This window comes from Fragaria vesca, linkage group LG4 (genome assembly GCF_000184155.1).
Source record: "Fragaria vesca subsp. vesca linkage group LG4, FraVesHawaii_1.0, whole genome shotgun sequence".
Taxonomy (NCBI): Eukaryota; Viridiplantae; Streptophyta; class Magnoliopsida; order Rosales; family Rosaceae; genus Fragaria; species Fragaria vesca.
The window spans coordinates 17644423-17657051 of record NC_020494.1 but is presented as its reverse complement, the minus strand read 5'-3'; the positions used below and the strand labels follow the sequence as shown (position 1 = coordinate 17657051).

At 38.5% G+C, this 12629-nt stretch overlaps 2 protein-coding genes across 3 annotated transcripts; one reads left to right on the top strand and one right to left on the bottom strand.

The window, feature by feature from the left end:
• The first annotated feature begins 2320 nt into the window (after positions 1-2320).
• On the top strand, positions 2321-3479 carry LOC101296766 (protein HEADING DATE 3A-like). The gene is made up of 4 exons (XM_004297225.1): positions 2321-2539; positions 2646-2707; positions 3017-3057; positions 3146-3479. The coding sequence occupies exons 1-4, from the start codon at positions 2321-2323 to the stop codon at positions 3367-3369; spliced, it is 546 nt and encodes a 181-aa protein (XP_004297273.1). The 3' UTR covers positions 3370-3479.
• Positions 3480-3557: 78 nt separating this feature from the next.
• Positions 3558-5633, bottom strand: LOC101296280 (protein UXT homolog). Of its 2 annotated transcripts, XM_004297224.1 has the most exons (6): positions 5417-5633; positions 5290-5319; positions 5092-5193; positions 4687-4794; positions 4411-4465; positions 3558-4035 (listed from the first exon to the last, which is right to left on the bottom strand). In XM_004297224.1, exons 1-6 carry the CDS (start codon positions 5506-5508, stop codon positions 3967-3969), a joined length of 456 nt encoding a protein of 151 aa, XP_004297272.1. In that variant the 5' UTR covers positions 5509-5633; the 3' UTR covers positions 3558-3966. The 2 variants fall into 2 exon arrangements, with proteins under 2 accessions (XP_004297272.1, XP_004297271.1); XM_004297223.1 differs by lacking the exon at positions 3558-4035 and having other exon boundaries at positions 4100-4465.
• Positions 5634-12629: the final 6996 nt, after the last annotated feature.

Genomic DNA, 12629 nt, shown 5'->3' with positions numbered 1-12629 from the left:
TGTGGGTAAGTAACTAGGGAATGGTTGGCTTTGATTGTCAAAATACATGCTAGAACTAAAAACATCCTTACTTTAAGAGTTTAAGGAGGTCTTCTCTAGATCCGGACTCTATATTCCCTAGTTACTTACCCATATATGAATCCTACAAAAAATTAGCCAAAATGAAAAACGTTTAACCATTTGATTAACACAATATTCGTTTTAATTTTATCTAACGGCGTACAATTGTTGACGTTATTTGAATGACCAAATGATTATGGAATTGGTTGAAATTTTGTAGACATATTTCTTGCATATGAATCTAAAGGCCGGATTAACGGTTGAGATCGTTAAATGAAGTCATCTACTAATGTAGAATAGTAGAAATCCTCAATTTCTTAAAATTTCTTAAAGTAAGGATGCATGCCCTCTCCGCCCAAATAGCACCTAGCGACTGAATTTTGACAATTTTTTCAACATTAAGGAATTTAATCATTACGTGAAATAGGATAGATATGCTACCTAGGGTTTTAACTTTCAAGTTTGAGCTTTCGATAGCAAAAATAAATTTTCTTTGAAACGATACCTTAAGAACAAAAAGAACATGTAACTAAGCATAACATCAAAGTATTTAGTTGTATGAATCGAAGTCTCTTGACTTGTTAGTTTGTTCACTCTTATGTCAATACTTTTATTTGTCAGTAGAAAAGTCGATAAACAACTTATAGAGTTATAGAATTGCAACAAAAAAAATATATATACAATGCTTTCTCTTGTTGCTTTCCCTCTCTACAAGGTGGCCGGTGAGACCGACTAACCCTTGGTCGAATTCAAGACCTCGATCCAAGGACTGAAAAATCAAATTTATCGCCGAAATATTGGCGATATTGTCGAAACTTAATTGGGGTACAAGCAACATATCGTGCAACATATTCGAAATATCGCAATATTTTACGAAATCTTCAAAATTCTTTTGAAATTCTCGGTATCTTGTCTCGAAGTGGGCCCAAATTCCAAACATTTTGAATAAAACAGAAAGAGTTAGGGTCGGGATTCAAACCCTGGTCCCCTAGGATAAAGGGGAACGCCCTGACCATCACTGCCATGATTCATTTCTGTTAGATTTCTATATTAAAGCATATTAATACAGGCAATAATTATAACTACCCTTATAACTATCTTGCGATCAAGTTTTTCGAAACTTTGACTATATCGTTACTTTCTCAAAATTTCCACCGAAATATCTATTTTTCGGATGGTCGATATTTCCACAATCATCGAGATTTTAGTAACGTCACTGTACCAAATGACATTGGGGTATGCCGACCTTGAATAATTGAACATTTTGAGTTACATGCAAATGCCCTGACTGATCAGGATTGAGAGTGATTCAACCACGTTGTTTGCCTTGAAAAGTTGAATGCCTTGAGTGACAAATGCCAAGACTGATAAAGATTGAGAGCGATTAAACAACATTGTTGGCATGGCCTTCAAAGGTTGCATGTATACTTTGAGTTACAAATGCCCCGACCGACAAAGATTGATCGAGAGCTATTAAACCACACTGGAATATATTCCATTCCTGAAAACAACTTATGAATCCGGAAAGATCCCGAATACAAATAATCCCACTCAACAAGGACTAGCTTGTAGGTTCCCACCATTACAAAGCAAACCCTTTCCAAATGGGGAAGGTTCTCTGCTGTCTAATCACCTGGTGCTTTGCATCTAAATATCTGATGCTGTCACAAACATTCAAGAAGCTGATGATACTGACTCACTAAGCTTCTGGTGTTGATTGAGCAGCAAGCATATGGAGCCAGCAGAGGTAGTACATCCTTCACATGCATCACTGATCATATTCGCTCCTCGAAAATTTCATATATGTTGTCCTAGGGTTTGATCCGTACAAATCTTCATTTCGTTTCTGGACTTCTGTTTTAATCTTTGAACAAATGATGAACCACAAAAGATCTCAGGAGCATCTAGCAGAGACATTGACACCGAGTACAATGGTCGAACAATTCGAGTGGCGGTCAGTGTTAGAAGCCATGGCTACTGGTCCACCACAACTCGAAGCTGGCTTTACTTTAACAGAAGTTGATTGATCGAAGACGAAGGCCACAAGTTCACAACCCAAATCGTGTATGATATAGTCGTGGAGTTTTACAGAACCAAAAAGCAAAGGCTAGAATCTTCGTTCTTATCAAAACCTTGCTATATATATATATATATATATATATATACACACACACACAGCTAACTGAGCGATATATACACATCATCCATGTATCAGCTTTTGGCTATATATACTCGGTGGCTTGTGTTTTCAATTCAGTTAATGCTTAAATCTATGGCGAGGGCTAGAGATCAGGAGCCTCTTGTCGTCGGGAGAGTGATAGGAGATGTTATAGAGCCGTTCACGAAGTCTGTGTCTTTGAGGATGACTTACAGTAATAACAGGGAGGTTACCAGTGGCTGTGAGCTTAAACCTTCTCATGTTATCAACCGACCTCGAGTTCAGATAGGCGGAGATGATCTTAGGAACTTCTACACTCTGGTAAGCAATTACTTGCATACATATACCCATCTGTATATTGCATGCATATATCATGCTCTTTGTCTTGTTTATTTAGCCTACAGCTTCCATTTATACTTTATTGCAGGTCATGGTAGATCCTGATGCGCCCAGTCCAAGTGATCCCAACCTCAAGGAATACTTGCATTGGTAATATTGCTCTGTTTTCCCTCTTTTTAGTTATCAAACGCATAGGAGAGAGCAAAAGCATGAGCTATAAGCCCTGATACGTAGTATTATTGCATGCTAAGCTTTTTGAGGTTTCGAATTCCATCTTCAAGTCAAGATGGCAAGAACTCTAAGGAAACGATCTAGCTAGACCAAGAAGGATATGTGTAAAGGAGAAGAACATGCATCCGTTCATTTTGATTGATTAATTTTCTTTTTTATTTCAGAATTAGATATGTCTACGCTAGGTTGATGATGATTGAGGTATTCATCCTTTACATGTTTTTTCAGGTTGGTTACTGATATTCCGGCAACAACTGGAGCAAGCTTCGGTGAGTACTTCTACGTTTCATCCACTTTGTTGAATTGGGTTACTTCTAATACCAGCAAGATACTATGTAAACGCACCAACTCATGCAGGCCAAGAGATTGTGAGCTATGAAAGTCCAAGGCCATCTATTGGGATCCATCGCTTTGTTTCGGTTTTGTTTCGCCAATTGGGAAGGCAAACAGTGTATGCTCCAGGATGGCGCCAAAATTTTAACACCAGAGAGTTTGCTGAGAACTATAATCTTGGATCACCGGTGGCCGCTGTCTTTTTTAACTGCCAGAGGGAGAGCGGCTCCGGCGGAAGGAGAATGTAGAATTGTCTTAGTAATTATTCTCTATACCCGGAACACCACGTGGCACTGCCAGGTGTTGTACCCGGCCAATAATATAACTCAGATTCATGTGGGAACCAACACGGGGTGGAAAAAAAAAAAAAGTAATTAAATACACCAATAAGAAATAAAGATAAAACACGTAGACCAATGAGATTAAAAGAGAACAAAAAACAGATGATGTTTCAAGTACAAATAATAATTTCCCTTGTCTATAATGTTTTCTATATAACCAGTACTCGTACTAATATATTGTGTCATAATGCTTGTAAGTTGTAAGTTGCAAGATAAATGTTTACTCGTAATTTTGCAAGGCTACTTTAAACCTTGTAGGAACTTTTGGAACTCTCGAGCCACACATACATTTGCAAATGGACTCAAATGGGCTCAAATAGGCTACTTTAATTTTACACACCTCAAATGGGCTCGTTTACTGAATCACGAGTGATAGTTCCTACAGCTTAATATGTTCCTAGCACAACTTGATGACGTGAAAAGCTTACAAGGTTATGCATGAAATTGTAAACAGCTTACTTCAGTTGCACATCAAAATACAACTAAGTAAATAAGTTGTTGATGTCAAAAGTTGAGCTCTGGCACAGGTTTCTCTGCAGGAAGCTGGAGTAATTCCCGAATCCCTTCGCATACCTGCAAGCAATTTTATAAGATAGCTTTTCTCATCACCCAGAAAGGTAAAGACTAATATGTTTTTCACTGGATCAAGGCAACACAAAACTTCCCAGCAGCGTATGCTACTTGTGTACGCCAAAATGACAAAGATATCTAAAAGTCCAGAAAGACAAAACTGAAGGCTAGATCCCCTTGTTCACAACATATTGCCTTATCCAACATATCTGTCTTTTACCTTCCATCTTGGAACCAAGATTTTCGTTATTAAAAACACCTATTTGCAAAAGACATTGTCTCCTTCACATTCAGCACTATTCAAGTTCAATAATCGAGCGAAAGAAAAAACCATAATAATGAAATGAAAAGGCAACATTCAACTTGAAGTGAACTTACCATCTTTATGTGGGATTTAATTGAGGCTATGCGGTTGGTATAATCTTCAATCTCCCTACAATGAGTGGTTTGATACATTGAGCACATTCACAGAAAAAGAGAAGGACGAAAGTAGAAAAACAGTATAATTTTTAACCAGTTTTGAACCAATCCAAAGTAGTAAAACAGTTGATTTGGTTTCAACCATTTCACTTCGGTTTGACAGAAGCCATCCCATTACAACAAATTCTTCCAATACAGAAACAACTCTCAACACCTAAAAGCAAAAGCACGTACCTCTCTAACTTCTCTTCTCTTTGAGATATGTAGCTCAAAGCTTCGGACCAGGTAAATTCCACATGGAATCCAAGTCCAACATCTACAAATATGCGGCGTGTATCTGGACTGCAAACATGTAGACAACAGAAAGTAAACGAAACCTCATCAGCACCACATAGAAAGAAAATTCCCGTGACCATAGCTGCCAGGATGGAAACGAGACTAATAGTGATAACAACATCAACACTAACTTCACTGAAATAATCGACTATTTGTAACAAAAGTAAACAATGAAGAACCTTTAAGTAAAGATCAAGAATTTAACAATGGCAAATTGGGAAAGCACACAAACACAAGAAGCATGAGTGATAACAAGGCATCAACAACAGGAGCACCAGAAGAACAAGAACACAGAAGACTTACACTTCAGCTTGCATATACACTTCAGAGCCAAGATTAACCATCGTCCTAAGACTAGTCACACTATTCTTCTCCAAATTCTCAATGTTCTTCCGTAGATCCGAGCTCAAACCAAGTCAAAGTAAACATTTTTATTCACCAAATGAGGCTGCAAACAACTATTTAACCATTCTGAGATAAATTACACTAAAAAAAGGATACAAAACTTTTTGCTTCTCAAACACCTTGTCCCTGCATAAACAATAAGAAAAGTTAACAGAGCAAAGTTAATAATTGAAACCAGCTTGTGTTTCGCCAGTTGATCAAAGCAAATTGGAATTTGATTTACCGTTGAGCGATGGTTTGAACGAGGTCAGGTTTGAGGCGGCCATCGACGAATTCCTCCAATTTCTGTATCTTTTGCTGTCTGTAGCTCTCCATCACTCTTTGCTCCTGGGAATTGACTTATTTGAATTAGAAGAAGCTGTTTGGAGGCGAACGACTCGACGGGAAGTTTTTCAGGTTCAGTTTTCTTTGTTTGGGTAGGCTTTCATCTTAGTGATCTCACCCAATGCACAACCAGGCCCAATGTTAAATTCATGGTAATATTTTGCTATTGTGCGTTTTTTTTTTTGGGGGTTATTGATCAAGATCATTCAAGACCTCTAAGTCTTGGACAATATCAATATGTGATCGATTTTTTTTTGTAGAATTTCTCGATATTTATCGTATGATTCAAACGATGTTTCAATCCTACAAAATCACCTCAAAATGTTAGTGTCTACAAATTTAGAACCTTTCTCGGTGCTGCTACAATTAATCGTCCTAAAAAATCCAGGTCTCGTAGAGAATTAGAAATAAATATAATAGAATAGCTACACATCGATATGAACCTCTTTTTATACAAACTAGAAATCAGAAATCATACTATAGATTGCTCGTAGATTTATCAGGCGTACATAAACTAGGTTTCATGCGTCTATCTAGTAAAGCTGTTAATGACTTTTCATTTGACGTATGATATTTTTGTTTGTGAAGGAAGAAAAGAAAAAAGAGAATATAATACTAAACTACCATTTAAAGGTACAAATGATAAAATAGTCTTCAAATGTTCCACTTGATAAAAAGGTCATCATTAAAACATGTTACATGATAAAATAGTCACCTCATAACATCTTAAATGATAAAAATGTCTATTTTCACATTTTTACATGACCATTGTACCCTTCTCTCTAATATCAGATGTTTTTTATTCATTCTGAGTTTCGTCGTCTCTCTCTCAGTTAATTTCGTCGTCTCTCTCTCTCTCTCTCCTGCATCTAGACCAAACGTGAGGACCATAGTCTTCATCCTGGCCAAGTTGTTGGCGGCGAAGAAGAAGGATGTGATTGGGCTCGGAGTTGTCGAAGAATCAGATCTGGTTGTTGTCGAAGAATTGGTCGAAATCGGTAACGTTCCAACGTTGGAATTCGATGGATCCGGTAAAAATGGACTGGAGGTAGGCGATAGATCCGGTGAAGGTGAGCTCTAGTCTTGAAACCACAAGGAGTTTAAGAACATGGACCCGGTTTCGGAGAGGTTTGCGTCTCCAAGACGGTTTCGGCCGAGGTGAAGCGCTTCGAATTGGTATGTGACTGTGTTGCTTTAGCTTGAATTTTTTGCGTTTTGTGTTGAGAATTAGTGGATTTGCTTATTTATGTTATTTGGGTTTTGTGGGATTTAATCTTTGATTTTCGTTTTGCTTGGATGTTTGTGCTTAGGGTCGGCTTGGTTTTGTAAAATTGAGTGATAAAAATTCGAACTTGGTTTGTGAATTTGATGGGGTTGGATTAGAGTTAACTGAATTGCTTCTAGTATTGGGATTTTTTTGGTACCCTGTTTGTTTTGGATTTCATGGTTGTTCTTCCTGGTGATTTCGAAGTGTAAAGTTTTAATCTAGTCTTTAAGCTCTTGAGTTTTGAGGGAGCTCTGATGAATCTCTGGTCCATCAACTTGAATTGAGAGAGAGAGTTGTAAGCTGAAAACTTCTGCTGGAAGTCATTCCCGCCAATCAACTTCAACAGCTCAAAAGTTCCACTTCTATGATTTATTCCAGAACAGCTTCTTCACAAAAGTTGTTCAAAATCATGTCTCTATTCTTTGATTGAAAATCATAGCGATCCAACGGTTGTATTGTTCTCAATCAAGGTAAATCTGCATACTGCTCAGGAACACAATTCTGTGATGTTGTTTGTGTTAGTTCCATTTTCTCGTTGTGAATTGGGATCATGAAGTTTATGGAATGATGATATTAAGTTTGTAGTTCATGTACTTGGTGTTCAGAAATTTAATGTCCTTGTTGATATGAACTATTAGCTAACTCATTTCTTGATCCTTGCAGAGATGCTCTTCTCATCATATGTTTTGTTTTTTGTATCCTCCCGACCATGCTAATGCATGTGTTCCCATCTCTAAGTAAGGACATAAGGAGAAGAAATGCCAGAGGAATGCTGATGCATGTGTTCCCATCTCTAAGTAAGGACATAAGGAGAAGAAATGCCAAAGAGGAAGAAAAAGGTTCTGAAGAATAGTACCAGAGCGAGACTAAACAAATTGCTAGTTACGTTGCCAAATACATAGATAGTTGCATTGCTAGTTATATTGCTAGTTACTTAAGTAGTTACATATATAGCGAATCACATGACCAATTACTTAAGTAGTTACATATGGTAGTTACTTAATTACCTAAGTAGGTAGTTACATAGTCGGTCTATTGTTGCGGTGCAGCGGCACGTTGCAAATAATCAGTCACTTGTCAAGTTACCTAAGTAGGTAGTTACATAGTCGGTCTATTGTTACGGTGCAGCGGCACGTTGCAAATAATCAGTCACTTGTCAAGTTACTTGAGTAGTTACATGACTAGTTACTCATGTAGTTACATGATCATTTATATGAAAATTTACATGAATGCTTAGTTATATTGCCAGTTACTTCAATTGCCACTAACTAAACAAGTTACATAAATAGTTACTTAGCCAGTTACAAAACCGTTTTGTTTCGTGGATAGTTACATTATCAGTTATATGGATAGTTACATTACCTGTTACAAAACAAAGAATCTTTCATGTAGCTATTCAAAAAGAATAGATGAAACAATCTGAAACTTCCTCAACCTACTGCCCCTTATCTCAATGTATGATCTGTCAAGCTTTCCTATCTGAAACTAAACTATAACTGTTTATGGATATTGTTCCAACTGTGCCTATTGTTAATAAACGACTTGACCAATTGAGCTCTATACTTCAAAACTTCACCCTTGGTTAGCGTCTTCTTCATGTTCTTTTGCTTGCAAAGTTTCTCCATGTAATACATGACCAAAATTCCACATTCTAGTCTGTTTGTCACAGAAAATCAGCAAAGTCAAAAAATGGTGACATGTTTATTTATATTCACAATTACATTGATAGTTGCATTGCCATGTAAATGGTAATCTGAAATTAGAAATAGACTTTGTACTTACGAGCCAGCGATTTGTTAAGGGAGGCCTTGTGCTGAGGGGTATGGTTTATAATTAATACCAATCTTAGGTTTTTAAAACAGTTATTGTAACTGCATTTGTATCTAAATATGTATCTTTCTTTTCTTCTTTTTTTTTCCATCTATGTAACTATCTATGTAACTATCCATCTATGTAACTATGCATGTAACTATAGATCTATGTAACTATCTATGTAACTATCCATATATACATCCATGTAACTATGCATGTAACTATCTATGTAACTATCTATGTAACTATCCATATAACTATGCATGTAACTATCCATGTAACTATGCATCTATATAACTATACATGTAACTATGTAACTATGCAACTATGCATGTAACTATCCATCTATGTAACTATGCATGTAACTATCCATCAATGTAACTATGCATGTAGCTATCCATCAATGTAACTATGCATGTAGCTATCCATCGATATAACTATCTATGTAACTATGCATCTATGTAACTATCCATCTATGTAGCTACCCATGTAACTATCCATGGACAATAGAAATAAGACATTCAAAATGCATTGTTTTATTGGAGCCAAGTTGCTTGCTTACAAAACAGGTTAAAGCATTGACAACAAGCTCTTGATCCAATGATTTTCTTTTTGTAATAGAAAAGCTACTCAAATCTTATATACCATGGAAAATGAGGAAAATACAATTCCTCTATCCTTACTGTCGACTATTTATTAGGCATAGATAATTAACCTTAAGTACTACCTCTAAGATAGACGAAAAATAAAAAACTCAGAGTACAGATGGAAACTTAAAGTACTAAATGGGATTGCTATGGTTGACCTCTCTGTAGTCATAAGACCTTGCCTATTGGATTCTTAGCAACTATATCCTTCTCACATATTCACAATGTTCAACTAAGGAGATATGTTTAACATGTAATATTTAAAGTCGTTCACACATAATGAACCATGCCCAAGTAGCTGGTTTTTCCAACCTTAAGCAATTGCTTCGTATCCATCCTTCTCTAGTGCCTCTGCTAAAGAGATGTCACCTGTCTTCACAATCTTCCCATTCTCCTATAAAATAAATCATTTAAATAGATAGATAAATATGGAAAGAGAATGTAAGTACATTTTAAGCTGCTAGAGAATTAGGACAGATGATGCCCTTCAACAATAATATCAAGCGTTGTTTATGTAGGTTTTTTAGAAAGCCAACCATATGTCACAATCACGTGCCTATACAACCATAAAGTTCTCACCTAATTGGAAGAACAACTTATCCCCTGGTTTTAAACAGAAAGTAACAACGTGTAACTCAAACTGATATCCATTCACATATTTCCGCTAGAAGGGAAGCTAGACTTACCATAATGTGGATGTGTGTTGGCTTTATAAGTTGTAGAAGTCGTATATAATGAGTATCAGCAACACATAATTTGTTGGAGTCAAAAGCCCATTCACATAATTTCTCCTTCCTTTTCTAGTTTTCGGCAGAATGACCTTCCCTCCTTCTGACAGTCATAACTTCCTCTACAAAATAGCTATCAATGATCCGCGAAAAGTTCTGGAAGCTAGACTCTTCTAGCTTTCCGTTGATATAAGGCAAGGTTCCTAGATCGCTTTGAGCTACTCGCAATTTGCCGTTGAATTTGACTGAAAATCTGGGCAGAATTATATATTTCTTAAGGTTTCATCTTTAATGCGCATCTCTTTGCTGCGTGTAGCATCTCTTTCCTCACATTCCTTGCTCAAGAAATTGAGAAGGTTAGCCCTCGCTAGCACATCAATGTCCACTGTGGTCTCATCAAACAAAAACACCAAAATTCATTCATAGACATTTTATCAAGCACCTGGTGTGCATAACCAAATTCAATGTGGTTCTTCTCGTAAACCAATTCATAAGCATCACAGATCAGTGCCTATTCATGAAAATTTGAACTGAAACCTATCAAATTTGAAGTGCGCCACAATCTCGCAACAAATGTGATATTCCTATACGATTCAATCTTTCACATTTCAACGCAATCAAAGAGAGCCAAACCTTGAGGCTCATTGTACTCCTGACCCTCCGCCCGCATCGGAAGCAGCGGTATGGCATAGTCAACGGAAACCAGCCTTATTCGGCGTAGTTGGCAAGGTCGAGGAGTAGCGTTGGAACGATGAAGAGTTCTTCGCTGGCGGATTTAAGAGAGAGAGAGAGAGAAGCAGGTGGTGATCTGAAATGGATTTAGGATTTGGAAGAGAGACGGAAGAGAGTGGATTTGCTTTGAGAGGGATAAGAATTCGATGGTTTTCGTCAGTGGCATAGATCGTAATTTTTTTATTTTTATGGGCAACGCTTTAAAGAATTTAAATAGATGTACTGTTTTATCATTAATAAATATTTATTAATAATTTTATCATTTATTACTTTTAAATGGCATTCAAAACCTTGGGTTGACCCGGCAGACGCGGGGACCGACGAGACCCGACCTATTCAATTTCAGCTCAATAACCAAAACCCATTTTCACACTCCATCCACAAACTCCACCATCTTCTTCATCCTCCTCCTCCAGTTCACCTGCACCCAAAAACGACGACGTTTTTTCTTCCCGCCATGGCAACTCCATCTCCTCCCTCCCTAAACTTGTGGACAGTCCTCACCGAAACCAAACGCATCATCGACGCCCACTCCTGGCACTTCCTCGCCCTCTCCTTCGTCTTCTTCCTCCCCGTCTCCATCTCCTGCACCGTCTACCCAACTCTCCACAACCTCCTCATCTCCGATCACCCACTCATAAACTCCCAAGAATTCTTCACCTCTTCCGATTCTGCCCCTCCTCACCTCCTCCTCCTCGCCCTCGCCTTGGCCCTCTTAGTCTTCGTCTTCTCCCTCTTCGGTCTCGGCTCCATCACCTACTCCGTCTTCCACGGCTTCTACGGCCGCCCCGTCAAGTTCTTATCCGCTGTCAACTCCGTCAGGCTCTCCTTTTTTCGGCTGCTCGGTACTGTTATTGCTTGTCAGCTCATCTTCTTGCTAACCGCTCTTGTCGCAGGACTGTTCTTGTTCTTGGTGATCGGAGTTTTCGAGATGATTGGATTGGAAATGGAGCTATCCTCGCCGTATTTCGTTGGGCTGTTCATCGTGGTTGCGATTGTATTGCTACTTGTTTTGCTGTATCTGCAAGTGAATTGGACTCTGGCTGGGGTAGTTTCTGTGGTCGAGCCACATTGGGGGTTCGGCGCGTTGAGGAGGAGTGCGGATTTGATGAGGGGAATGCGAGGGGTGGGGCTGTCGCTGATGGTGTTTTTCGGGGTTTGTAGTGGGGTTTTGGGGTTATGCAGCTCTGTTTCGTATGAGTGGAGGGGTCGGGACGGGTCGAGGAATGTGGTGATGGTTGTGTCGTGTTCGACGGTTGTTATGCTTGTGTTGTTGTATCATGCTGCGGCGAATACGGTGCTGTATATGTATTGCAAGGCTGTGAATGGAGAGATTGCGTTGGAGATTGCGGAGGAGTTTGCAAGCGAGTATGTGAGCCTGCCTTTTGATGATGGGAAGGTTCCTCATGTTGTTTCGGTTGGTTATGTTGGATGAGGATGAGGTTAGTTGCACTCTGTGAATGGTTTTGCAGTCGTTTTACTTGTTAGTGTTTGGTGTAATCATAACAGTGAATAATGCGAAGGATATGATACTTGTAAATAGGATGTGTTGTGGTTTGAAATGTATGATATCTGTGGTTAAGTTTTTCAGTTCAATATGATCTGGGTTCATAATGGTGGGAAATGGATGTTTTTATTGTCTGCAAATCTTGAAGTTGAACGCTCTGGCCAGTGTTTATTCGTAGTTCCATACGGAGATTAACAACTCTTCTGTATAAACCATCTGCATTAGTGTAATATCCCACCTCGGCCAAACGGAGAGGGGTTATGTGCTGTATATGTACATACCCACCTCCAATCTAACACGAGGCCTTTTGGTGGCTCAGCGGCTTCGGAGGGGATGGGTACTCCGAGGTTAAGCATGTTGATGCTAGAGCAATCCCAGGATGGGTGACCTACTGGGAAACTGCTCCTGAGCTGCCGGAA

Excerpts from the sequence above, each read along its gene's own strand:
- LOC101296280 (XM_004297223.1), bottom strand. The coding sequence starts at position 5,508 with ATGGAGAGCTACAGACAGCAAAAGATACAGAAATTGGAGGAATTCGTC. Across the intron at positions 5,320-5,416 it reads GTTCAAACCATCGCTCAACG|GGACAAGGTGTTTGAGAAGC; the intron begins GTAAATCAAATT and ends TTGTTTATGCAG. Across the intron at positions 4,795-5,091 it reads GTGTATATGCAAGCTGAAGT|TCCAGATACACGCCGCATAT; the intron begins GTAAGTCTTCTG and ends ACATGTTTGCAG.
- LOC101296766 (XM_004297225.1), top strand. The coding sequence starts at position 2,321 with ATGCTTAAATCTATGGCGAGGGCTAGAGATCAGGAGCCTCTTGTCGTC. Across the intron at positions 2,540-2,645 it reads TTAGGAACTTCTACACTCTG|GTCATGGTAGATCCTGATGC; the intron begins GTAAGCAATTAC and ends ACTTTATTGCAG. Across the intron at positions 3,058-3,145 it reads AACAACTGGAGCAAGCTTCG|GCCAAGAGATTGTGAGCTAT; the intron begins GTGAGTACTTCT and ends CAACTCATGCAG.